General features: G+C 44.0%; 1 protein-coding gene across 2 annotated transcripts in view; it reads left to right on the top strand.

Annotated features, from left to right (window-relative positions):
- The window catches only part of KLHL36 (kelch like family member 36), a 30720-nt gene extending 3843 nt beyond the window's left edge, over nt 1-26877 (top strand). Inside the window, exons 1-5 of one of the 2 annotated variants that reach the window (XM_074968846.1) lie at nt 4429-4584; nt 6413-6494; nt 12452-13525; nt 14670-14827; nt 23476-26877. In XM_074968846.1, the coding sequence (XP_074824947.1) occupies nt 6435-6494; nt 12452-13525; nt 14670-14827; nt 23476-24031 (1848 nt within the window). In that variant the 5' untranslated portion in view covers nt 4429-4584; nt 6413-6434 and the 3' untranslated portion in view covers nt 24032-26877. Of the gene's footprint in view, nt 1-4428; nt 4585-6412; nt 6495-12451; nt 13526-14669; nt 14828-23475 lie in introns of those variants that run through there. The other variant, XM_074968845.1, reaches the window with a different exon arrangement.
- The last annotated feature ends 1101 nt before the right edge of the window (nt 26878-27978 follow it).

Raw genomic sequence — 27978 nt, forward strand, 5'->3', positions numbered from 1 at the left:
ATGTTGTCAGTCCATCTCTTCTTTTGTCTACCTCTTCTTCTGTTCCCCTGTACTGTCCCTTGGAGGATGCTCTCGGATAGGCCAGATGATCTTATTACATGGCCCTACCACTTCAGCTTGCGCTTCTTCAAGGTTGTCAGGAGGTCTTCATATGACCTAGCGTGTTGGGTGATGATGTTGCGGACCTCTTCATTAGTGACGTGGTCAAGTAGGAGATGTCCAGGATTTTACAGAAGTATCTCATCTCTGCTACCTGTATTTTCCTTTCAAGTTCTGCCATAAGGGTCCATGTCTCACACACATACAGAAAAATGGAGATGACCAGTGCGTGCAGCAGTTTCAGTTTGGATTCCAGGGAGATGTTCTTATTCCTCCAAATTGGCTTTAGCTTTGCCACTGTTGTTTGCACAGTTCTCACCAGAATTTCTGCCTTTGATCCTTCATCAGTGATGATTGCCCCCAAATACTTGAACAGTTTCACTGTGTCCAGCTCTTGTCCACTCACAGTGATATGTGAGCTGATCCCATCACGTTTGTTTGTCATCAGCTTGGTTTTCTCTGCACTGATTTCCATGCCGTATTTTGAGGAGGTTTCATCCAATCGTTTCACAAGGTTGGCAAGTTCGTCTTCGCTGCCTGCCAGGCTGTCAATGTCATCAACGAACCGAAGATTTGAGATTGTTCGCCCCCCAGTGCTGAATGTGCATATGTGATCTTCTAGGGTACCAGTCATTATGCGCTCCAAGTAGATGTTGAACAGTGTGGGCGAAAGAAGGCAGCCTTGCCGGACTCCAACAGTGATGCGAAACCACTCTCCTATTGTGCCATTGATGAGAACGGCACTGCTGGCCTTGGCACACAGTTGTTAAATGGTAAGAATAAGCTTATCACCAACATTGTACTTCTTCTTGGTTCCCGGAGAGCTTCGTGCCATACTCTGTCAAACGCCTTCTTGAAGTCAACAAAGACGTGGTTGATGTCCTGCTGGTGTTGCCAGAACTTCTCACGTAGAATGCAAAGGTTGAAAATCTGTTCTGCGGTACTTCTTCCAGCACGAAAGCCAGCCAGTTCTTCAGCGATGATATGCTCCACTGGTGGCTGCACTACCATCCACCAAAACCAGTAGGCTCTTAAGTTTCTGCCACTGTTGCTGCACACTAAGCATCCAGATGCCTGACATCCACCTAAGCAGGAAAGCAATTCACAAACCAGGGGAACAGCCGTGTTAGGCTGTATCCGCAAAAAGAAAAGGAGGACTTGTGGCACCTTAGAGACTCACCAATTTATTTGAGCATAAGCTTTCGTGAGCTACAGCTCACTTCATCGGATGCATCTCACAAAAGCTTATGCTCAAATAAATTGGTGAGTCTCTAAGGTGCCACAAGTCCTCCTTTTCTTTTTGCAAACCAGGGGAAGACAGGCATTGCATGCAGGGCCCAATCCATTAGGTGTGCTGAAAGGCTGATGACTGAATCAGGTCCCATTCAAGTGTCGCCAACACTGCCCACCTTATAAGTTTTTCCCAGTGGTTAGAGCGCTTGCATGGGAGATCCACGTTCAATTGCCCTCTCTCCAGTAGAGGAGACAGGACCTCTCAGGAGGATGCTCTAACCATTGAGCAATGGGATAGTTTGATGTGGGGCTCCCTCATTCTCTCCTGCTGAAGCTGTTCCATGGGGGATAAATAATGAAAGAGTGATTGGAGATGGAGGACTGGGCCCAGGGTCTCCCACCAGGATGCCCTAACCACTGGACTACAGAGTCCTTCTCACTCACACTCACTCCCTGACCCAATGACTGTGTAAGGATTTATCCACAGTAGAACAGTCATTGGACCAGAGGGAGAGGCGGGAAGATGGAATACTGCATGATTAATGGGATTTCTATTAAGGCTCCCAGAGGCTTTTTGGCCACGGGAGACTATAAGTTAAAACAAAAAGAAAAGGAGTACTAGTGGCACCTTAGAGACTAACCAATTTATTTGAGCATAAGCTTTCGTCAGATGCAGTGAGCTGTAGCTCACGAAAGCTTATGCTCAAATAAATTGGTTAGTCTCTAAGGTGCCACAAGTACTCCTTTTCTTTTTGCGAATACAGACTAACACGGCTGCTACTCTGAAACCTATAAGTTAAAATGGATCATTAGCAGCTTGCCCCTGCTCCTTCACCACTCATCCATCACACCTTTGCTCCTTTACTGCCCTTTCTTTTCTAGCTATTTCTACCATTCCACTCTGCTGAGCCATCTTTTGTTTCTAGCTTGTTGGGAGAGCAGCAACTCCCTTCAGGAAGTGACCCTGCTATGATGGTGCACACACTGGGCCACGGACAGAGGGGAAAAATCTCCCACCCCCAAGAGGGGTGGAACCCATAGTGTGGGGTGGGGGAAGCAGTGGGTCTGCTGCATTCTCCCTGCTCCCTCCCAGGCTCCACCAGGACCTCTGCTTGCTCTGCACAGTGCAGCCAGGGGCTAGGAGAATGAAGGCATGTGGTATGGCTGCTCTGTGCACCCTCAGGTGCATACAAACACAAATCTGCCCAGGAATTGCTGCTGGTCAGGCTGCAAATCTTGTGTGTATACGTGAATGCGTGCACGCAGGGGTGGTGGATATTGTGGCCACCACGGGTGTGCGTGCTCACAGCAACCCATGTTGCTGAAGAGGTGTGCTGTTGCATTTTGTCCTCGTTGTATTTTCCTGAGGACATACAGTTTCATATCCAGATAAATAAAAAGACCGTATGGTTACTGGGGTTGTTATGAACACTTTTTGATGGCTTGGCTACGTGTTAAGTACGCGCACACCCCTTTACAGAGATTTTTAAAATCACAATGTTAAATTGAACCTAAGTAATCACATCACCTAAGTAATAGTATAGTCTCTTATAGTGATTGTCCTGATTCAAATATTTGCAACAGTTACCTTCTTTGCATTGCACACCTACTGCTGCTAACCCCCAGAACAATCATGGAATTATAACAATAGTTGCAAATATCACATGTAAGAAGTGCTAGGAAAACTTAACAGGATGTATTAGGTTTGCCTGTGTTTAGATATTTGCCATACAACCCGTTACCAAGGAATAACTTTTTAAGTGGTAGGGATTTGGTATGGAGAGTTACTCAAAAAATGGGCACCCTCTAGGACAGGGGGTTTCAACCTTTTTCTTTCTGAGCCTCCCCAACACAAGCTATAAAAACTCCACAGCCCACCTGTGCCACAATAATTGGTTTTCTGCATATTAGAGCCAGGGCTGGCATTAGGGTAGCAAGCAGGGCAATTACCTGGGGCCCCGTGCCACAGGGGCTGCCACGAAGCAACATTTCGCAGACTTCGGCTTCAACCCCAGGTGGTGGGGCTCAGGGCCCTGGGCTTCAGCCCCATGCAGTGGGGCTTTGCCTTTCTACCCTGGGCCCCAGCGAGTTTAATGCTGGCCCTGCTTGGCGCCCCCCCCCAAAACCTGCTCATGGTCCCCCCAGGGGCCCCCGGGCCTCTGGTTGAGAACCAGTGCTCTAGGATAATAAAATAATAGTTAGTCATTTTAAAGGAAGCGTCCAGCTGTCTGCTGAGCACAAAGGCTTATTCTAGCTCGCCTCCTGCCAGGATCTACTTTCAAAATGCCCTGGGTGGGAGTCTACGTCTCCTTCAGGGCCCAATCCTGCAAGATTTGACAACCCTCCACTCCCAGGAAAGTCAAGAGATATTCAGCATCTTAGAGCTGCCTCCCTCCACTCCCATCCCTTGCTGGGGCCTGGCCAGAAAGGGGGTGCTGAGATCTGTTTGGAAGTGGGAGTCCAGCAGCCAGGTTCAACCCTTCAGCAGTCCTGGCCTTTAGCCCAGAGCCTGAGCATTGGCATCCCTGCAGCAGGTGAGAAGAGAGGCAGGTCAGGTAGGAGTGTGGAGAGGTTAGAAGAGCTTAAAAGTCATTAACTCATCTCCTCCTGCAGGAGATAACTGAACAATATAAAGCCCTGGTCATGCAAAAATGAATGCATGCAGGTAACTTTCTGTAGGGGAGTAACTCCACTGACTTTGGGGGTCAGGTAATGGGAGGCCGGGGCCCTAAGAGCATGACCAGGAGTTGCCCTGAGAGCAGGGGGAAGTGTGCCAGCTAAGACTGGGAGCAGGAGGCCACAGTGACCTGTCCCTTCCCCTCTCCTCCTGCCTTCTGCAAACCAAGGTTGCACCTTTTCCCTGGGCAAGGCAGCGGGGAACCAGAGTCCTGCCTGAGCGGAATATTAATTCCCATGCACTGAGCGTCAGGCTGCCAGAGCAGCAGCTGCCTGTCTTGGGGGCTGCTTGTTGTTTGTTTGCAGTGATTTGGCCTGATGTCAAGCAGCCTTTCCTAATCCCACCCCGTTTATTATCCCCTTCTCCTCCCCTCCAAACAGCACAGCTCCTCTCTCCCCATTGGCTCCTTCCCCTTTCAATCCAGCCAGCATTTCCTGGATGAGACATGGCTGCAGAGGGAGAGGAGGGAGAGACACCAGCAGCGGCCAGAACAGCCTCAGCACCAGCCTGCGGCGCTGAGTCCCATTGGGGCAGCTGGCACTCCGGCCTGGAGACTGTAGGGACGCTGCACAGTGGTAAACTCTCCTTTTCTTAGTACCTAGATGGCATTGGGTCCCAGCCTTTCAGCCGTCCCAATTGCACTGAACAACAGGAACATGCCTCATGCTGCAGCACTGAGCCAAGTGGAGCACAGCAAAGCCTGAGAGTCATTAGTTAACCTCCCCCCGCTTTAGTCAGGGCAACTCTGTTCCTTTTCCTTCCTGTCCCCCTCCCCCCAAATAGTGATCTGAGGCATTGCAATAAAATGCAATGAAAAATTCGAGTGATCCAGACTGCTGCTCTCCCCCTTTTATCTGTGCTTTTAGGGTTTCAGTGCATCGTGCCAGATTCTCGCTTGGCTATAGCTAACTTGGGGGGGGGGACGTGTATGTGTGCGTACGTACCCCCAACCCCTGCAGAACCTGATCTCTTTACAGGCTCTACAGATTAGAAATGTGTGTGGAAAAACTGAGCCAAGGTGGGTGAGGCAATATCTTTGAATTAAAACTGAAGAGGAATCTCTTACCTTTCACCAGAGCTGATTCCCTCAGACACTGTCCCTCTGTCCGTGTATCTGAGTCTGTGTGAATATCTGTTGTAGAAGAAATCCTGAGCCAAATGATGTGGTGGTTCCTCAACCTCATTATTATAGAGAGGACCAGACCCACAACTCTCTTTCAAGTGACAGCTCTGCTCAGGGTAGCAGGTGTAGGTCTTAGTGGAGGGGAGTGACCTCTCTCCATTCCTTTCCAGGGCTTAACCTGTTCTCAGACAGGCAGACCTGTGCAGCTACAGGTGAATTTCTACCAGTCAGTGGTGAGACAAAATGTCTTTAATGGGGTGTGTGTGTTGATCTGTTGCTGGGCTCAAAAATACTGTTTGATGTAGCTGCACATTGCTATTTGAGCCCATGCCCCCACCCCATCCCTGTGGCCGAATCTGCCTGTAATAGCTAAATAGTTCAGAGGGATTCTCTCTCGGATTTTTGACTCCAAACTGCGATGTAGCTTTAGAACTGTCGGAGACACTCTTTTGTGTCATACAAGCTCCTAAAATAAATAAATGGACAAGAAGTGTGTCAGCTCAAACTCAGTCTGCCCCCTCTGGGGCGGGGGACGAGAACCCCAAGACAGTGTTTTTTGGTTATTTTTTTTCTTTATTCTTAAAGTGACTTTAGTGCTGGTGAAAGATGCTGTATTAATAGCACTAGAAAATGAAGTAATCTATTTATTCCTTCACACTACCCTGCCAATGTGCCTCAAGGACCATCCGTAGGTGTAATCTGGTAGATCAGTTTCTCTAGCTTGTGCAGCCCTCCGTCTCTCTGCTAATAAGGGAACTAGTTGTGGTGGTGATTTGGGTGATATAGTCACAGTCCTAATAAAAACTAGACTGAAACCCACCAGACTCCCTTCAGCTACCTTGGGCTACTGCCCGGGGCTGGATTAGAACCAGCAACCTAGAGGAAAGCTCTGTATCCTATTACTGTTCAGACTTCTCATGGTGTGGTAGGGACTAGCAGTCAACCAATAAGCAATCTTTTTAGAGGTGCGATGACATCGATAATACCGGTATATAACTAAAAGTGTCGTGGTGAGCTCTGATAATACATTAATGTACACTGAAGTTATCAATAAAACTTGGTAAAACAAATTGTTGGCTAAACGGCAAAATAAGACCAATAGAGGGGGTTAGCGAATCTATTTTCAACACTGAACTCTTTTTAACGTATAGATCAATATATACAGGTATATGTAAGTGTTCCTATTGTCTATTTTTATCACTATGTGACTGTTTGGCCATCACTGAGAGGCTGATGTTAGGCTCATATGCTGAGAACTGATTTTCTGTTTTCTGTTCTAGAAGTATCACAAATCAGCCTATAATGGAGGCAACCAGACAAACGAGAATTTCTCGGCCACACAAGATAAGCGAATCCTCCAAGGTTAGTGAATTCTGCATTGCTGGCTAAAACTTGTAATTAAAATTCTGATTACTTTGAAAGGCGGGGGGGAATGAGACAACGGTGATGAAACAACTGGATATTTAGTTCCTAGGTATATACTGTAGCATGTAACAAGCTGATTTTAAAATGCAAGTTTGTTCCATTGGCTCCAATTAAAAAATACCTGCAGCAAATAGGCCATCTGCTCAGAGTGACTCATGATTTTTAAAACTGGCGCATACTGGCAACACGTAATCCTTCTCTGTATCTAGAGGTCTTTCTCCAGTAATTCAAAGGGAGTGTATTTAATTTTGTTGCTGGATTGAAATTTGTTAAGACTTGTTAAAGGGACAAGTTAAATATTACATGCAGGCTTAGGTTTTGTATGAACTCGAACCCTGATCCTGCAAACGCTTACACGTGTGAGCACTCTCTGTGAACTCAGTGGGACTGCTCGCCTGCATAACGTTCACTTTCTGTGTAAGGGCTAAGGGTGCTGTTGGGATCTGTTTCTGCACCAATGCGCGGCTGCATTGACTTCAGTTGGGATCCCACGGTAGTCCGTACTAGTAGATTCTGATGCAGAAATGGAGACTAAATGTTGTAAATCCATAATGTTAATGATTCCATTAATTTTATTTAATCTTCGTGAAAATGGGGGAGGGTTGTATTTCAGTATTGCTCTGCGGTTTTTGCAATCTGAACACTATGCCCTTATATTAGTACAAGGGAGCCAGAAAAGCTAAATTCGTCAGTTTCAATACCTTTGTTGTCAAAGTTGAATGAAAACCAAAGAGTAAAGCATTTATAATAGTCAAGAGTAAAATGGATCTTCAAACTTTTCTCAACTATAATAACTACAGGTTTTGAGAAACAGGTAAATATTTTTAAAATACATGACTTTCAATCTTGTCCCTTTACCACTGCACAGATCGCATGTAGCATTGAAAAACTGTAGGATAATAATTGCTTTACAAATCTATAATCTCAACAGCATTGTTTTGTCTTTTTGCGTATGCCATTGCTATTATCGTTTATTAACTTTAGAATTACTAGTTAATATTAAACCTCTTATACAGAATATAAATAGCATGGGTAAACTGTTAATTTTTAACGTCAGAGTCGTCTTGGTCTTGACTTTTGCAGCTATCCATTTTTCTCAGTGGTCTAAGAGTGACTAGCTGCCTTGGTAAGCAGGTGAAGTGTATTAACATACTCTGCATCATTACTGCATGGTCCCGTGTGTGTGCTCAGTTTATGTCAGTGTTCAAAGTGGCAGAACTTCTCCACTGAGACAAGAAGTCAGGGAATACAAATTGTCATAAGTGGCATTCCCGATTACCCTGCTGACTCTGCAGCACATTCAATAAATAGGAGCCTTTGGTAATTTGTAAATTCTGCTGTAATCTCCTTATGCAAGACGATGGTATTAAAGAACATTAGAGAGAGAGCGATGATACTCCTGTTACAAAGGGAAGAGAGCATATATTATTTTTAGTTTAATCCAATATCTATACGTCTGAGGACTTCAGAATAGGGTGTTACAAGCTGTTTGCTATTATCTGGTCGTTGTCTAATGAAAGTTTGTCTTGCAGAACCAGCCCAAAATTACTGGTTTACCTTTTGGAGACTCTATATAGCACACTCGTGTCATTGCATGCTCTCTTATTTATTTGACATTACTTATGTCTGCTTTTGAAAAATGCTTTCATAGAATCATAGAATATCCGGGTTGGAAGGGACCTCAGGAGGTCATCTAGTCCAACCCCCTGCTCAAAGCAGGACCGATCCCCAATTAAATCATCCCAGCCAGGGCTTTGTCAAGCCTGATCTTAAAAACTTCGAAGGAAGGAGATTCCACCACCTCCCTAGGTAACGCATTCCAGTTTTCACCACCCTCCTAGTGAAAAAGTTTTTCCTAATATCCAACCTAAATCTCCCCCACTGCAACTTGAGACCATTACTCCTTGTTCTGTCATCTGCTACCACTGAGAACAGTCTAGATCCATCCTCTTTGGAACCCCCTTTCAGGTAGTTGAAAGCAGCTATCAAATCCCCCCTCATTCTTCTCTTCTGAAGACTAAACATCCCCATTTCCCTCAGCCTCTCCTCATAAGTCATGTGTTCCAGTCCCCTAATCATTTTTGTTGCCCTCTGCTGGACTCTTTCCAATTTTTCCACATCCTTCTTGTCGTGTGGGGCCCAAAACTGGACACAGTACTCCAGATGAGGCCTCACCAGTGTCGAATAGAGGGGAACAATCACGTCCCTCGATCTGCTGCAATGCCCCTACTTATACATCCCAAAATGCCATTGGCCTTCTTGACAACAAGGGCACACTGTTGACTCATATCCAGTTTCTCGTCCACTGTAACCCCTAGGTCCTTTTCTGCAGAACTGTTGCCGAGCCATTCGGTCCCTAGTCTGTAGCAGTGCATTGGATTCTTCCATCCTAAATGCAGGACCCTGCACTTGTCCTTGTTGAACCTCATCAGATTTCTTTTGGCCCAATCCTCTAATTTGTCTAGGGCCCTCTGTATCCTATCCCTACCCTCCAGCGTATCTACCTCTCCTCCCAGTTTAGTGTCATCTGCAAATTTGCTGAGGGTGCAATCCACACCATCCTCCAGATCATTTATGAAGATATTGAACAAAACTGGCACCAGGACCGACCCTTGGGGCACTCCGCTTCATACCGGCTGCCAACTAGACATGGAGCCATTGATCACTACCCGTTGAGCCCAACAATCTAGCCAGCTTTCTATCCACCTTCTAGTCCATTCATCCAGCCCATACTTCTTTTACTTGCTGGCAAGAATACTGTGGGAGACCGTGTCAAAAGCTTTGCTAAAGTCAAGGAACAACACGTCCACTGCTTTCCCTTCATCCATAGAACCAGTTATCTCATCATAGAAGGCAATTAGATTAGTCAGGCATGACTTGCCCTTGGTGAATCCATGCTGACTGTTCCTGATCACTTTCCTCTCCTCTAAGTGCTTCAGAATTGATTCCTTGAGGACCTGCTCCATGATTTTTCCAGGGACTGAGGTGAGGCTGACTGGCCTGTAGTTCCCAGGATCATCCTCCTTCCCTTTTTTTAAAGATGGGCACTACATTAGCCTTTTTCCAGTCGTCCGGGACTTCCCCCGATCACCATGAGTTTTCAAAGATGATGGCCAATGGCTCTGCAATCACATCCGCCAACTCCTTTAGCGCTCTCGGATGCAACGCATCCGGCCCCATGGACTTGTGCACGTCCAGCTTTTCTAAATAGTCCCAAACCACTTCTTTCTCCACAGAGCGCTGGTCACCTCCTCCCCATGCTATGCTGCCCAGTGCAGCAGTCTGGGAGCCGACCTTGTTCGTGAAGACAGAGGCAAAAAAAGCATTGAGTACATTAGCTTTTTCCACATCCCCTGTCACTAGGTTGCCTCCCTCATTCAGTAAGGGGCCCACACTTTCCTTGATTGTCTTCTTGTTGCTAACATACCTGAAGAAACCCTTCTTGTTACTCTTAACATCTCATTATCTTTAACAAAGATAAAAACTTCTTAAAGTTTTAAATACATTCCATTTGTCATTGGGGGTTCACCTTGGAGTCTGCTGACAGCATTTTAACATTTCTATCATTAATGAGACCCTTTCAGTGCTATTTTTGTTATTTATTACTGGTATTATAGTAGTGCCTGGAGACCTTGACTGAGATGAGGGCCCCATGATGCTGGGTCCTGTGCAAACACATAATTCCTGCCCCGAGGAACTTAAATTCGTAGACCTTGTCTACATGGGGGACGATTTTAATAATTTAAGATGCAAATTTAAACCGACAGGGTTCTACTGGTATAATCCCCTCATTCCCTGTGTGAACACTCTTATTCCAATAGAACAGTGTATTTTTTTTTATGTTGCCTAAGAAAGGGTTGAAGATAAACCTAAAAAAGGTTTATCTTCTTACACCACTCTTACACCAGAAAGTGTGTGTCCACATGGCAAGTTTATAGCTATATACTTATCGATATAACTGGCAAAACTTCCCCAATTTAGGGATGCTTATTTGAATTTTCTCTAATCCGTTGCAGCACAGTTCCATCTCCAATATCGTGCTACAGTGTAGGTAGGGGCATGGTCACGGGGCAGAATCCCATCCATAGAAGCTTTCACAACCTTGATGTAACTGTCTCTACATCTATAATGGTTTATATTGGTCTAGCATTTGACAGACCATGTACCACATTCTAGACTTCCGATATATAATATGGAACAATTAGAAATGAAAACTACCTTAGCTTCTGGATGATCGCAACAGTCAGTTGGGAATGGGTTACCATCATACTAAGTGGCTCTAAACATGGATGAACAGTATTATTATTTGAGTGCAGATGGTGTGCGTTGGACCTGTACGGAGAGGAAGACACAATCGGTGCCCCAAGGAGCTTACAAATGAGCCATCCTGCCAAGATTTACCATAGCAATAGCTTTACGTAAGTCTTGGCAGGTGACTGCTGAAATCGGACACAAACCCAGCATGACAGTTATTATACATGGGTTGAATGACCAACTGCAGGCACTGCTGTATGAACATTGTCTACTCCCAATATATATTATATACCTCGTAGGTTACTTTGGGGCACGAATCAGGAGGGGGGTTCCAGACATAAGCAGATGTTTGGAAGAAAGTGGGAAGAGCAGAGTGGGAGTCAGTTAGGCCGGGTCTATACTACAGACTTTTGCCAGCATAGATATGCTGGTCAGGGTATGATGAGATGCGATTTGTGACTAACAGAGCTGTGCTGGCAAATGTGCTTAGTGTAGACACAGTTATACCAGCAATTCAGCGTATTTCACTCGGGGTGGCTGGAGTAAGCTGTCCACATGAGTAGTGTTCTGTTGGTATACTGTAAGAGTGCTTTTCTGGTATAGTTGTACCAGTAATGGGAACCTGGCCCTATAAATGTTTCATTCAAGAAGAAGGTTCAGATACAGCATTGACCGAGTAGGAGGAAATGATGGCAGAAACGTACCGTAGGAAAAGGTGAAGTTATGTAGTTTCTTGAAAGTAAGAAGAAGCTTGTGCTTCAAGTTCATGTTTTATGCCAGGGCTGACTACGCCAAATTGGCGTGTAAATTGAACCCAGAGTAAAAAAATGTTTTCTTTCCTTATATATACTATACCTGGTGAAAGAGTTATCTGCTCTTCTGTGAGGATGAACACTTCATCTACTGAAGGAAGCTGCTGTCTGATATCATTTCTAAGGACATAAGAATGGCCATATAGCATCAGACAAATGGTCGATATAGCCCAGTATCCTGTCTTCTGGCAATAGCCAGTGACCGGTTCTTCAGAGGGACTGAACAGAACAGTGCAATTATCAAGTGATCTGTCTTCTGTCATGCAGTCCCAGCTTCTGGCAGTTTGAGGTTTAGGGACACCTGGAGCATGGGGTTGTATCCATGACCATCTTGGCTAATAGCCATTAATGGACCTATCCGCCATGAACTTTTCTAATTCTTTTTTTTTTTTTTAACCCAGTGATAATTTTGGCCTTCACAACATCCCCTAGTAATCAGCGCCACAGGCTGACCGTGTGTTCTATGAAGTACTTATGTTTGTTTTAAAGCTGCTGCCTATTAATCTCATTGAGTGACCCATCATTCGTTTATGTGAAGGGGTAAATAAGACTTCCTTTTTCACTTTCTCCACACCGTTTATGATTTTATAGACCTCTATCACATCCTCCCCCCCCCCTTACTCATCTCTTTTCTAAGATGAACAGTCCTAGTCTTTTTAATCTCTCCTCAGATGGAAGCTGTTCTATACCCCTAATCATTTTTGTTGCTCTTCTCTGTACCTTTTCCATTTCTAATACATCTTTTTTGAGATAGGATGGCCAGAACTGCATGCAGTATTCAAGGTGTGAGCCAACCATGGATTTATATAGTGAAATTCTTTATTTCAGGTGTACAGATGGGCTGACCACTCTAGTCTAGTCCTTCAGAGTCTGAATGAGCAGAGACACCAAGGACTTTTCTGTGATATTATTCTGGTGGTGGATGAACAAAGAGTCCCTGCCCACCGGAATCTTCTGGCTGTTTGCAGTGACTACTTCAATTCCATGTTCACCATTGGCATGCGAGAGGCCTATCAAAAAGAGGTTGAACTATTTGGAGCCTCTTACATTGGTCTCAAAGCTGTGGTGGATTTCCTGTATGGCAGTGAGCTGTCCTTAGATGGTGGCAACATTGATTATGTGCTGGAAACAGCTCACCTGCTGCAGATCTGGAAGGTGGTTGACTTCTGTTGTGAGTATCTCGAAAATGAGGTCAGCGAGGAGAACTACCTGTACCTTCAAGAGCTGGCCTCTATTTACAACCTGAAACACCTGGACTCCTACATCGACTCTTTTATCCTGCAGAACTTTGGCACGCTCTCTTTCACGCCTAACTTCCTGCAGAACATTTCCATTCAAAAACTCTGCCAGTATCTGGGGAGCAGCAACGTGCAGCAGGAATGTGAGCATGACTTGCTCCAGGCTGCCTTGCAGTGGCTGACACAATACCCGGAAAGAGAAAACGAGGCTTACCAGGTACTGGACAACATTCATTTTCCCTTGATACCGAAGAGTGACCTCCTCCATCGAGTCAAGCCTGCTGTCTGCTCTCTTCTCCCAAAGGAAGCAAACTGTGAGGGGTTTATAGAAGAAGCGGTGAACTATCATAACAACGTCACAGCCCAGCCAGTGCTCCAGAACAAGCGGACGGCTTTGCGTACAAACGAAGAGAGGCTCCTCTTTGTGGGTGGGGAGGTCTCGGAACGGTGCCTGGAGTTAAGCGATGATACCTGCTTCCTGGACACCAAAAAGGGGCAATGGATAACAGAAACGCCACTCCCAGCCAGGCGAAGTCACCACTGTGTTGCAGTGCTGGGAGGTTTCATCTTCATAGCTGGAGGCAGCTTTTCAAGAGACAATGGAGGGGATGCAGCTTCAAATCTTCTATATAGGTATGATCCCCGCTGTAACCAGTGGATAAAGGTGAGACTCAAGCTGTATTACATCTTATTCTTTTAAAGTTCTTAATGTTTATTTTTATCTTTGTTGGTGGAAGAACACTCGTGGTGGGCACTAAAATATACCCCCATATTTATGTTTGAAAACGTCAAACACCCCTCTCAGTAGAAACAGCTAATTGGATAACTGCTGTGAATATTGTAGTTATACCAGTAGTGAAAGCCTATGACATTTCAAAAATTGGTAGTGACGGGGGGCCAGATTTTCCACTCCTAGCCTGCTTAGACCCTTTTGAAAATCCCATTTGGCACCCATCTACATCTTTAGGTGCCAAAGCACCTATGAAAATCTGGCCCAAAGTGCTGTGCAAGGACCACTATGCAAGATTTTAATGCCATACAGGGATCAGAATAATTAAAGATGGAAAACATCTATTGGATCGAGTCTTTCCCCTTCCATGTCTGAGTAGAGAACCCCCTCCCTCCCAATATGAAACCGATACTACATTTTGGACTGATCTTCCATTCTCTGTGTACTCAGAACCCCCTGGGGTTCAATGTTTGAGCTGATTGCAGTTTGAGCTGATCTCTGGGCGCACAGGCTATTGTGAGATGAGCCGTGTGTCACTAAGGTATACAGTGGTTTGTCTCTTTGGCTATATCTGCACTTGGAGCTAGGGGTGTGATTTCCAGTTCGTGTAGACATACTTGTGCTAGCTTTTATCAAGCTGGCTAAAAATAGTCGTGTAGCCGCAGTAGCACGGGCAGCAACTAGTTGCCCCAGGTGCACATCCATGCAGTCCAGCTGGGTTTCTACCCAAGGCAGCTAGGCCATGCCGTTGCCCGTGCTGCCACAGCTATGCTACTATTTTTAGCATGCAAGCTCGAAGAGAGCTAGCGTGAGTATGTCTACGCAAGCTGGGAATCGCACCCTTAGCTCCAAGGGCAGCTACAGCTTTAGATGCTTTCCATTATCCCTCTGTGACCTGTAACTTCAATGCTAATGTATCGTGCCTCAGAAGAGCAAAGTTTTATTGTTGTCTTAATATGTATGGCAAACACAAATAGCAGCCCTTTTTAAAACTCATTGGAGGACACGAATCTTCTCAAACTTACTTACTGATTGTTTGAGGATGTCGGTATTTTATTTTATTTTATTTATTTTGCAGGTTGCCTCCATGAGACAACGACGAGTAGATTTCTACCTTGCAGCCATTGCAGATATGCTGGTAGCTGTTGGTGGGAGGAATGAAAATGGGGCTCTTTCTTCAGCTGAGACCTATAGCCCTCAAAAAGACACCTGGTCTTATATAGCAGGTTTGCCAAGGTAACAGTGGTCTGTTTAGAAAACCATGTTTTCGTTAAAGAAAAGAACTCTCCAAGATCCACTGTGTTCAGTCCTATATGTAAGTATCCTGGGAGGGAAAAAGAGGAATAATCTTAGCCCATGATATCCAAGCAGCTGTCTCCTCAAGGCCATGAATTTGAGATCCACTGGGGTTGTCTTTGGCCTCCACCTTGAGGTTACTGCTGTAACAGGGCAAGGAAAAGGGCCTTCTCCTTTCATGTTCTGTGTCTGTAGACTGTCTTTCCTGAGGTTGGTCTCAGTGGAATCCCTTCAGATTGTTTAGATCTTGGTGCAAGGCATTATTTGTGTGGGCACCTTTAGCGCCATGTATTTTGTGTCCTCTATTTTGGGCTTTTCGCCACCTGCTCTTCCTTGCAGGTATTTTTATGCCGGCTGCTTGGACACGTACCAATATGGAGAGATCCAGGCATAGATGATGTGCCACAGGTGTGCAGTCCAAGTTAAAACTTAGCTGTTTCACTTTCGAGGATGCTTTAATTGTACCGTGAGCACCATTAACACTCGCTTTTACTTATATCCCAAACTGATACCTAGAACTTCAGGGTGGTGACCTTTTGGAGGCGGTGGCAGTGAGATCTTTCCCACTGGTGTGGTGGCCGTTCATTTGGATATGCGTTGGCAAATGCCCGTTCAGATGTTGTCATGATACTGCATGAGTCTTTGAGGTTCGTAAAGGTAGCTGCTGTTCGTGTTGTGCTACCAGAGGACACAGCAGCCTGTGATTGCAGTGGTCACGTTTGCTTGGTGGTTGTTAGGTGGTATCTCCAACAGAACGCTTCAGAGTCTACTTTGCCTAGAATTCGTGGTGTGTTTCTTATTCTCTGATGCTAACCATTCAGCCAAATTTCAGAGTCCTAGACAGCTAGTGTGGACATGAATGGCAGAGAGGACTCCTTTTTCCAGTTCTGTGTGGGACATGTGAATATGTAAATAAGTAAATATGTGAATATGTGTAGCTATGTGAGTATGACCTGGACCAACAACAGGGCTCAGTGCTCCTGAGAAGGAAGAGGCAGAGATTCTTCCGCACGTGTACGCGGGTCTGGCCGTTGAGATTAAACACCATCAAATCCCCGAGCCTCCTGGGTATGGGAGAGAGGTTTCTGCACAAGTGAGAGTTAACGGCCTAACTGCCATTTGTGCTATGGAAAGCCACCCCCTAGAGCACATGTGGATGACATTTTAATACAGTTGTGGACAATCCTACCCACACCCTCCCCTTTAGGGTCAAATAATGTTCCTGTGGCAACAACAGCAATTACTGTTATGTGTAAGTGACGTGCTGCAAGTACGTTAATATTGCTGTCTCTTTTTGACCTGAGTGGCTAGTCAAAGTTTTGCATGCTTGGGAATGTTCCAGGTGGGAGTAGAAATTGGTGGAGTCTGGTGTTTTCTTTGCGGTTTTGTTACATTACAAAAAGAATGAACAAAGTGAGGTCTCTCTGAATGCAGAAGGAAACAAATAGCAGGAAACAGCTTCTTTTGCTCAGCACCAAGAGCGCTCTGTTTAGCCTGCCCCTCTGGCCCAAAAATCCTTTCCCCAGAGTCACCCACCAGGCTCTCAGCTGCTTTTTAGGTGAGCGCGCTCTCTCTCCTTCCCTCTGTCTTTCCCAGTTTTTCTGTTCTGACTTCCCACACTCCCCCCCACACCCAAAACAATACTCAGCCAAAAGCTCCTGGACAGGTTCCCATGCAGTTTTTGCCTTATGGGAGGGTTTTAACTCAACCCATAACAAGGTTCCATCCAGCTCAGAGCAATATATTTGTATCTGTTTCTTAATGGAAATTTAGCAGCTGGAAAATAAGGAGGTCTGGCAGGATTCAATATGAATCAATGGCTGTTGGTAAACATTGATTTCAGCTGGTGCTGAAATCAACAAAAATCCATCAGTAACAGTCAGCCTGAGTGAACCCTCCCACCCCTTTCCTTGCCCTGCATCTTGCGCCTACAGAGGGCTCCATGTACAGCCTTGGGGCTGGTGAAACTGGATCCCTGCAAGCACAAGATGAGGGGAAGACTGCGGTCCTGGTGGGGCAGGGCAGAGACTGGCGGCTAGGGCTGTGAGGAGGAGGACGAGCCTCCAGCTGTAGGGGAAGTCACCCTGCTGTTGAATGGCTCCTGCCTGGGGATGGAGCCATTCAGCAGCGGGGTGGCCTGCCTCATCACTGGGGGCTTGTCGTCCTCCTCGCAGTCCAAGCCGGGGGTCTCCACACGGCCGGGCCAGGACCACAGCCTTCCCCGCACCTTGCAGCTGGATATTCTGGGCCCCACAGCTGTGCAGGGAGCCCCTTGCAGCCTTGCTGTCATCGCCACCTTAACCCTTCCCCCGCTCTTATTTTCCCACAACTGTAAAACTTAAAATAAAAAAAATCCTATATTAATCATTGAAACGGCCAAAAACAAAAATTGAATTCTGCCTAGCCTAGGAATAAGGAAGAGGAGTCACCTGCTTTCAACCCGCTGGCTTTCTCTCCACCGTGTGAGAACTTGTCCTTCAGATAAGAAGTTACTAATAGGGACTGGATAGCATTTTGCAGACATGCACAAACACTACATTGAAAGAACATTATTAAGATAGCCTCGTCAGGCACTCAAAAGTTAGCAAATGTATGGTTCATTCAGCCTTAATTTGGCCCCCTTGTGGATATTCATTATGATAGTCTCTAATTACATGTCCACATACTATTTGGTCACATGTTTTTTTGTGTGTGTAATTTCCTGGTTTGTGGGGTGTTTTTAAAGTAAACTGAAAAAAAAATAGAAATTGCATTATGTGGCATCATATTGACACCCACATGGGCTCATCAGCAGGATTGGAACCTTTAGATCTTCTGCACAGACTTCTGCCACTTGAGCTAAAGGAGTAACTGATAGCAGTAGTAGGTTGTCATCCTCTGTGTACCAACACTAGAGGGGGATCAGATGCACACTTTGCCAGTGGGGTTCACAGCTATTTGCTGACAGCAGAGGAATGGTGAGGCTCTGTAATCTTGAGTTCCATTATAGGCTCTGGAGGGGAGTGTTTTCTAGTAGTTACAGATCATTGCATCTCCCCTTGCTCCCCTCCCACCCACACCCCCCCAACCATGACCCTGTCTGTCCCGTCCCCTCCAATCTGCCCCTGTCCCAGTCCTCTCTTCGCCTTTCCGGCTCCTTGTACCAGTCCCATTGCCCTTGCCCAGCCAGTTCTAGTTTTCCTCCTCCAGATTCCTTGTCCGATTTGTCTCTCCGCTCCCTCCCCACTCAGTCTCCAACCTCCAACCCCAGTTCCTTCTCTGTTTCTTTCCTGACTCAGTGGTAGTTCTCCCTATTTCTTTGTCAGATCGGTTTCCCGTCCTCCAAGCCCCATTTCTCCCCCAGCACACACACACTGGTTCTTACTTCCAATCTTCTTGTCAGCCAGTTCCAGTCTCTCCCCCAGCTCCTCACCAATCTGTGTCATGTTCCCACCCATCCCCACAACAGACTAGCTCCCAGTTTCTTTGCCCAACCAGTCCCAGTCTCCCCTGTCCCATACTCCCCTGGTTCCTAATCCCAGTATCTATGTTCAGCCAGTTTCAATTTTTGCACACAGTTCCTCCTGCTCTGTCAGTTTCCCACACCCCCTCCAGCCTGGCCCCAGGCTGGACTGGAGCAGTAATTGCAAGGAAAGCTTCACCCCTGTAGGCCTCTGTTAGAGGGCCCATGCTCAGTCACTCGGTGTGGGTGGTACATGCGTGGTCTGGCCAGCAGTAGGAGCTGTGAGGGCTTGGCGCATGCTCAGTGAGGCAGAATCATTGAAGATTACAGCTGCTAAAATTGAAGAAGTGTCTCCTGGGCAGGTGCAAATTATATTACATTTTTGCCAAATTTGGAAAGATTTTCCTACTGCGAAACCTTGATACAAAGGCCTACTTCCCTCCCCCCGCCCTTGCCATATTTTAAGTCCCAGATCTAAAGTATGGTTGTGCTCACCCTGTTGAAAGAAAAGGTTGCTAGAATTTTTGACATGAGCAAAACAAAACCTCAGCCTGGTACTTGAAAATGGCTAAACCTTTTTGCCCGATTTTTAAATTTCATCTGAGGCAGACACTTGGCATGGAAAATTTCAGCCCAAATGGTTAAAGTTTGGCAAAATTATAAGCAGCTGAAAACAGGATCTTATAATGGGAAGTGTCAGGCCATCTTAATAATATCAGGAATATTTGTGCAGGACCTGCACCGTCTAACATTGAACAATGAGCACCTGCAGCTGCCATTGACTTGGAGTTGTGGGCCCTCAGAAAATCAAGTGAAGAGGTGTCTGCTCTTCCTGTTATTATTATTATTATTATTTTTTTTAAGAGAAATCCTGAGGTTTTCTCGGAGTCGCTGGATGGCTCTACTGCAGTAGAAGCTGTAATTCATGCTGCATTGCATCAGGAAAAGGTTCTTTGAAACTGGCATGGCATCTCTGATTGACATTGTGGTTTGAAACCGTTTCCTCCTTAACACCTCTGCTCAGCAGGTCTGACCACATTCCCTTAGACACTGTATGGCAAAATGCCTGGTGCCTTCAGTGGGAGCATGACTGGGCCTGTTCTGCTAAAACAGCTGCAGTCCTGTTGTACCCCACGTCCGTTTCAAAGGCTTAAGCAATGGTGTTTGCGCAGAAGTCAAGGTGACAAAAGCTAAGTGTGTGCACACTATGTTCTGAGCCATTTGCTATGATTTCAAAGTCTGCTTGGTTTGTGTGGCTGTGGACAAGCACATTTTAAGTCAGGTTAGCTGAAACGTGACTAGGCTGTTTCAGCAGATTGTCTGCTGTGTTGGAAGGTAATGACGTGATGGACAACTTGATGCTTCACAGGAATCTGCCTACAGTAGAACTCATGCTATCCAGTGAAGTTGTTCAGAAGGCAGAAAGGAGAAATCTCAGGGCGTTTTCCATGGCTGTGTCTATGCTAGATTTTCCAGCTGTGACTGAGGGGGGCTGTCAAATGCGGTTCCTTGCTCAGCCATTACTAAGCTCTGCTGTCCTGTTTGTTATACCAATAAAATAAAAACCAGCAGGATCTTATTAAAGGGGAAAAGACAAAATGCCACATTTATTGTGAATACAGAAAGGATCCTAGTAAGCAGTTAGTTATAGCTATAACATTCCATTCAATTTCATATTTATTCTCACACATACACACACGTTCTGCAAGGTTGTTATCATACTGACCACCCTTAGAGGACATGAGGAGGGAGCAGGGCCTTGTCAGATGCTCATCTGATGCTCCTGGAAGTTGGTTTCCAGAATCAGACCCCAAAGTTCTCACTTTCTAGAGTCCATTTTAATCGGAATTTTTTCCTATGCCAGTCTATGGGAATTGCTTCATCATGCTGTTGCTGAATCGATCAGCAGATGTCACATTCCTGATGGCTCCGTGCTGCCAGATGTTATCTTGTTCTTTAGTTCTCCTATTCTTGAGGCTGTTGAGTGCATTCCAGTCTGCCCTCCGGGGGGGTCTTCTGGTTATTTCCACTTGACGCTTTCTTCAGCCGGTGGACACTGGATTTTTAGGCTGGCACCTCCCTGATCATTCAGTTATTATCCACACCAAGCATTCATCCACATACATCCTCTATCTCTATTTTAATCACAATTGTTAACAAAGCGAGATGAATACAACAAAAGGGCGGGGAGTCTCTGGGTGCTGTTTCTGTTGTTACAGAGTATTGCTTTGAGCCTCTCTCTGTGTGAGTAGTTGTTGTTACAAAGAATTGCTTTGAGAACAGACTCTGTCTTCGAATGTACTAACATAATTAGCAGTTTGCAAGTTTCACACATAGAGGGAGAGAAACAGTACCAAAAACCAAGAGACCTCTTAATTAGTAATACCTTGGAATTTAAACTATGGGGAATCACTCATTTGTGATTTTAATATAGAACTTCTTTAACGTGATCCAACATGTTGGTATAGGTAAAAGTCAGCTGAGTTCACTCAGTGTCAGTAGAATGGTCTCTAAAAACAAACAAAAAACCATGGTGGACTGATTTGCTGTGATGGGCGCTGATCATTGTTGATCCTGTCCACGTCAGCAGTACCACAGAATGCAACACTGGGTGTAAGGGCAGCTCATTTGGCCTGTATGGGGTTTGTTTTGTTTTCCTTTTCAAAGCTACTGAGCACCCCCAGCTCCCTTTGTATTAAATGAGGGCAGCGGATGCTCAGCATCGTCAGTTAGTTTTGTGAGGGGGGGACATGTGTAGGGAGGACGTGTTTTCTTTGGTCTTGGCACTATACAGATGTGGAAGAAGCTAAGGTGGTGGGCCCAAAGAGTTTGCAGTCTGTAGCTCTTGCTCTGTGAAATAAAAACAACTCTTAGGTTCTGTCCACATGGAGTCCTGAGCATGTTTAAGCATGGTTTTAAATCATTTCACGCTAAACTGATTTTAATATGGATTCAGCTGTCATAGGGTTAGGCCTAACACTGTTTAAACCGCTTCAGTGTGAAACTAAAATAACTGCTTCAGGAATCATGGTTTTTAATGGCTGTATTACAAGAATAGATGGGACTGGAGGGGTGCAAGTCACCCTGTAGGAAGTAGCATGCGCTTCTGGTTTTAGACTGAGTTTACCAGCTGTCCATGTCTTTGTTACAGAGATATATGTTGGGCTCAAATGAGAGAGTAGAGAGAGCTAATCATCGCATCCTCTGCCAATTCCTTTATGGCAATCCCAGAATTCTGGTAGGAGGGAAGTGTTTTTAACTATCATCTATTTCTGCTGTAGCAGAACTTATAGAAATGTTGAATTCTTATATGGCAAGAATGGGGGGAAATATAACTGTCTAAGAATTAGCTGCCTCTGAACTAGATGCATGCAGGGGTGTGTGTGTGTGTGTGTGTGTGTAGGGGGGTTGTTTTGTCTTTTTAGGGGGTGGTGAGTGAGAGAATTCTAATAATCTGATACTTCTATCCATCTTCAGTTCAGTTTTTTATTTAACCCACTATTTAGTTGCAACTATTCTGTAAACTTACAACAAAGTAACGGGCACAGCCTCAGAATTCTCCTTGGATTTCCTGTCACGGAGCACTCTTCCTATAGAGCCTGAGACAGTTTTCTGAGCTTGGTTTGCTGTTCTAGGAAATATAACTCTCTAGATATTTTTTTTGCATATTCACAGTCATCAGCAATTTTGATAGCAAAATTAAAACAGAAGAAATTAAACAGGTGACTTTTGCTGTGCCTCCTTAAGCTTTACTCTAAACAGTCCTGGATCTTCTGGTCCTATTCCATATTTAGATTTATAGGGTATCCCAGAATAGTGGTCCTGGTTTGCAAATGAGGAATGTAGAACTCCTCCCCTCCCCCCCGGTTGATTTAAACTTGAATATTTCTCTGATTGGCAAATCTAAACCAATGTTTTTCTAAATTTTGGGAATGGGAGTTCTGAGGATTGAGTTTGTGGATTATCATCGAGGACTCTCAAACTAACCAAAAATCCCCAGAAAAAAGTTACAGTTGTTGTTTGCAGTTGTGGGTACTTCTCTCTGAGGTGACTGGCTTCTGTCAGAATCCAATCCCCTTTTTTAAAAAGGGCGATAAAGCAATTTAAGGCTCTAGGTACTTTGGAGTTGTTTTTCTATGGATGATGATGTTACCTGGCCCATGCTATGGTTAGCAAGTCCTCTCTGGCATACAGATTTAGGGTGAGATTTCAAAAACACTCATCGTGGTCTAACTCTGCTTCTGTTGAAGTCAGTGGGAGTTGATGTCAATGGAAGCCAAGTTAAGTCAAAGCTGATTGTGGGATTTTCAAAACCACTCAGTTAGTGAATTGTCTTTATTTTCATATAACGCCACTTTACCAATCCTAAATTTAGCACAGGCTAGACTCTCCATGAGTTACACTCCATCTCCTGGAAGCCAAAGGAACGACACTCTCAGATGATACCACTGCTCCCATAAAACCTTAATAACTACTCCTTGCCCAGCAAACCTTCCTTTCTTATTTTTCCTCCACACTTTCCTTGGGACTTTAATAGACCCAAACACTTTACTTACTTACTTACTTACTTTACTTACTTAATAATACTAGCGAGAGCAATGCTACTTCTGCTGTTTCCTAAAGCTTTTTCATGCTGCTGAGAAAGTTGAACAAATACTACTCTTTAGTATCAGAGGGGTAGCCGTGTTAGTCTGTATCCACAAAAACAACGAGGAGTCCAGTGGCACCTTAAAGACGAACAGATTTATTTGGGCATAAGCTTTTGTGGGTAAAAAACCCACTTCTTTGGATAAATGGAGTGAAAATTACAGATGCAGGCATAAATATACTGACACATGAAGTCAGTATATTTATGCCTGCATCTGTAATTTTCACTCCATTTATCCGAAGAAGTGGGTTTTTTACCCACAAAAGCATATGCCCAAACTACTCTTTAGTGGACCCCCGTTGAATAACTAACTAACTTTATTATAATTTAGTTCAATTTTAAATATCACTTTTAAATGTAACAGATATGAAATAACTCACCTCTTCACTGTATGGGCTGCACTGATATTTAACAATCACTGTTAATTATTTGCACTAGTCTGCAAAACCACTAAGTTGTTGTTGTTGTTGTTTGTTGTTTGTTGTTTGCCTATCCTAGGTTTACCTATGGGCACGCTGGCACTGTCTACAAGGAATTTGTTTATATCTCAGGGGGCCATGATTATCAAATCGGTCCCTATAGAAAAAATCTCCTTTGCTATGATTACCGCACAGATGTCTGGGAGGAAAAGCGGCCAATGATCACTGCTCGAGGGTGGCACAGCATGTGCACCTTGGAGGACAATATCTATTCCATTGGCGGCAGTGATGACAACATAGAAACCATGGCACGCTTTGACATTCTGAGCGTGGAGTCTTACAGCCCTCAGTGTAACCAGTGGACCAGAGTCTCTCCCTTGTTTCAAGCAAACAGTGAATCTGGAGTGGCAGTCTGGGAAGGCAAGATTTATATTCTTGGAGGTTATAGCTGGGAAGACACTGTCTTCTCCAAAACCGTCCAGGTGTATGACAAGGAGAAAAACAAGTGGTACAGAGGAACTGACCTTCCCAAAGCTATTGCTGGTGTGTCTGCGTGCGTCTGTGCATTGAAACCCAGAAAGGAGGACAAAAAGAAAAAGACAAAAACGAAGAAGCATCAGGATCGAGGAAGATGACACAGCTTGGGAACCTTGTAACTAATCATCTCTTTCTAATCTTCATTTTTTTAAAAAAAGGAAAAAAGAAAACCGTTTCTGAAACCTTAGAGAACATGTGGTCGAACATCTTTGGGTGAGGGTCACGTGAAGGTAACTACTACTACTAAATGGTGGTGAGGTTGCAAAGGGTGCTATGCTACCCGTCCCATACATTTAGGTGTAGTCTGTTACTTCTGTGGTTCTTCGCTTTTACACACTAATAGTAATAAAGGTAAAAACTTTGAAAACTTCTTTTGGCTTAGAAAATTAAATGATGGGGAGGGAAAAGAGGACCAAACATCGGTTTGAAGTTACAAAGAGAAGTCTAGAAGCAGTTGCTATTGAAAACGGATATGGATCTTGTTGTAAATCCTGATTTTTTTTTTTTCATTAAATTTTAATTTACAATACGTTCTAGAGTTGTGAGTATCAGATTTCTGGTATGCATGAGTAACCATTCAAAGTATACATATACCAAGGTATCTTGGTAAGCAAATGACACTTCTGTACTCTTAAGTTTCAGAGGATATTATTAAGTGACCAAAGTGTGAGTGCTCTGGTCCAGACATGGCCATGTAACTGATCTGTGCTCAGTTTGTGAGCTCCACCAGTCTTTCCAGTGGTGCAATGGTCTACAAGATGCAGGGGAGGTGACATAACGTTTACGTCACTTGTTAATGACTAGAACTGTGCAAAACTTTCATGACAAAATCCAATACCAAGTTTGGTTTTGTTGATTTCTCCTAGTTCAGGACCAGGCTTTTTAAACCTTTCAGAGAATCTGAATGGATTTTAGGCAGAAGTTACATAGAACTTGGTCCTTACTTTAAACCAGGTGAGACAAGTAGACTTCACTATGAGTTATTGGGGATGGGGAAGGGAAGGTGTTGAAATCAAAAGCTCAAAATGAACTTGAGATAAACAGCAAACCCATCCTACAAAGGGCAATGGGATGGGGAAAAAAAGTTTGCAGGAGCTGGGAACTGCTGAATTTAGCATGGGTCTAGCAGTGATTACCTTTACCAGTCAGCACAAGGGGCCATTAACAGACTCTGGATGAGAATCTAACCCCGCAGTCCTTGGTCAGGTGGCTGCAACACTGTTCCTCTTGGAAGAATGGGCTTAACATGGGGAAAAGTTGTGGTGGATTCTTGGGATGCCATTTGGGGCACAGATGACTGAACTGGTGGGAGAATCATATATTGGAGTAATATCAAGGGAATCTGACTTATGCCCATCCCACTAAAGAAATTTTGATTGTAGACCCTGCCAGTGCACTTTCACACAAGACTGTTTAAAACGGCACTGGGTTAAAGTTCACCAGCAGGATTAACACAGACTAATTAATGCACAACATGTTTGTGCGGTTTAGAAATCACATCCCTGTAGAAAGAAAAAGAGTACTTGTGGCACCTTAGAGACTAAGGTGCCACAAGTCCTCCTTTTCTTTTTGCGAATACAGACTAACACGGCTGCTACTCTGATCCCTGTAGAGTGCATTACCCACCGTGTACAATTCTTCTGTCATTCCTTCTCCCACTGGCAGGGTTGTGTCTACTGCAAGTATTTTAAATTTGCCAACTGTCTGGCCACCCTTCAAGCATTCACCCCAGAACAGTTTACAAATGGGCCTTTTGTTTGATTTGCAAGAAGTTAAGAACCAGCCATCTCATACAGTCTCTGTAATTTTTATAACAACAATTAATAATAATTCCAGGCCACAGATTACTATTTCTCATCCCAACACAAAGCAATTTTTTAGAAATTTTTGAAACTTTTGTACTTTTATAACACATTTTGCTAATACCTAGTCTCTAGTTTGCCATATTGTGTTGTTTACTATTGAAGTTCCTGCCCTATAATTGTGGTCGTATTGTTATAATCAGGAACTCATAATTTGTTGGCTCTTTCAGGCTTTGTGTATAGTCAGTTGTGAGGCAATGCAGCTGTTAAAGCAGCATTTACATTCTCAGCATTGTCAGGTCTATAATTGTGACTATTGTAAGGCTTTGACTGGCAGTTCAGATAGTCAGACATGCTGATAAACGCTCTTTTATTGTCATTCGGTGATCCACTGCGTGGATTTCAAGAGCCTCGATTTAAAGTTCTGCTTTGGTGCTATTGATCCATTTTCTCTAAATTCCTTCCAAGTTCCCCTCCATCCACATCTCCATCAGTGTGCAACATAACCGTGTACTTCAGATCTGCCTTTTTCCTTTTATCCCATGTATAAGGGATGTCCTGCCTACTTTTTGCTACTGGGGTGTATTTGCCTCATTAATGTGAAAATTCTTCTCAGAAAATGTTGTTTGCACTATAAAAGAAAAATCATTTTCAACATCATTTGGAGTTTGGGGAATTTTGGGTCCTCTTTATCCGTCGATAGGAATCCAATTTAATTTTTTTTTTTTTTGTATTGAAAGTGGCACCTTGTGAATAGCTGGAGTGAAAGAAAGGAAACAAATGATGCCTTGTGACACAAAAAGATTGAAGAAAACTGGCTTGAGGTATATAAGGTGTAAAAACCCTCTGGATATCTTTGGGTGTTTTTCTTAAACAATAGAAACTATTAATTTAACAAGTTACAAAAAGTCCTCTATGTGCAGTAATGATACCTTTTACTTTGCATGAGGAAATAGTTATTTTTAATTGTTCCTAAAAAGAGATAAGGGAACGTTTTAGTTAGAACAAACCGAATAGCTGATTTAGGTATCTGCAAACTTGTTTGTTGATTGGCAACTCCTACTTCATCTTTGTACAACCCTTTTCATGTGTAAATACACAACAAAGATGCCCCAAGACGCTTCTTTGTTTCTAATAATTGGCTGCTTTTAATATTTTTTGGTTTTTGTTTTAATTATATATGCTTGTGTGTTACATTCTTGATGTGTTTACAGTTTGAAAAATAAAACATGTTAAGAATTTCAGACTTTATTCCTCTTCGTGTGAATTGTTTTACACCCTAACTATTTTTTCTCTTTATTGATCACCTGAAAGGAAGTAATTCTTTTTGTAACTATTTCTGAGGTGGTCTCAATAGTGTGAGCACAAACTTTTTAAATTGGACAAGGTATAGCTAGTCCTACTGTGGCTCAATTAATTACATTTTTGAGGGAGTAGAAGCACACTAATTTGTATCTGGCGACTCCAAACACACCAAAAAACAGTTGATCTTGCCCCCCTTCTCAGCAAAGCATTTGATAGCCAAAACATAGAGGACCCAGTTCAGTTTCCAATGGAGTCAAAAAGAATATTTCACTGAGTTGGATCAAGCCCTAGTGAATCCATAGTATAAAACTTAATTCGTTATGCAAAATATAAGCCCAGTACTACAAACTCTTAGTGTGGGGAGTAACCCTTATTCACATAGCACCATGGAAGTCAGGGGCTACTCAAGAGAGTCCTTGCAGCATCAGACGCTATTACAGAATATTTTGGGGGTGTACTATGCATTATTTACATAAATAATTTACACCTGTCAAAAGAATAGATTATTACTATTTGTAGCTACAGACCCTAATGGGGGTCAATACTCCTAATGAAATTGGTATCTATCTACTTATTTGTATGGCCTACTTGCCTCATTAAATACGTGTTAGGAGGATTATTGAACTATGGCACATTGCATTTTAAAGTGACTTGTAAACACAGCTTCTCCATACTGAAATACTTTGTAATAAGACTCTCACTCTATGATGTCCTGGGACCCAGTGAATTCATACTTTTTTTGTGTGTTTTCATAAACCAGATGGGTATTTTGCCAATCAACCAGAAAAGGTTGGTTGAGGATCAGAAGGAGAGTGGAGACGTGGAAGGTAGAACATTGTGTTGTCAGAAACCTTCTGTGCCCATCGCTTTCACAGACTTAATTTGTGATCTTTGCAAATCACATAACTTCTCCTTGCCTCAGTCCCCCCCCCCCATGG

The sequence above is a fragment of the Natator depressus genome, chromosome 12 (genome assembly GCF_965152275.1).
Source record: "Natator depressus isolate rNatDep1 chromosome 12, rNatDep2.hap1, whole genome shotgun sequence".
Lineage (NCBI taxonomy): Eukaryota > Metazoa > Chordata > Testudines > Cheloniidae > Natator > Natator depressus.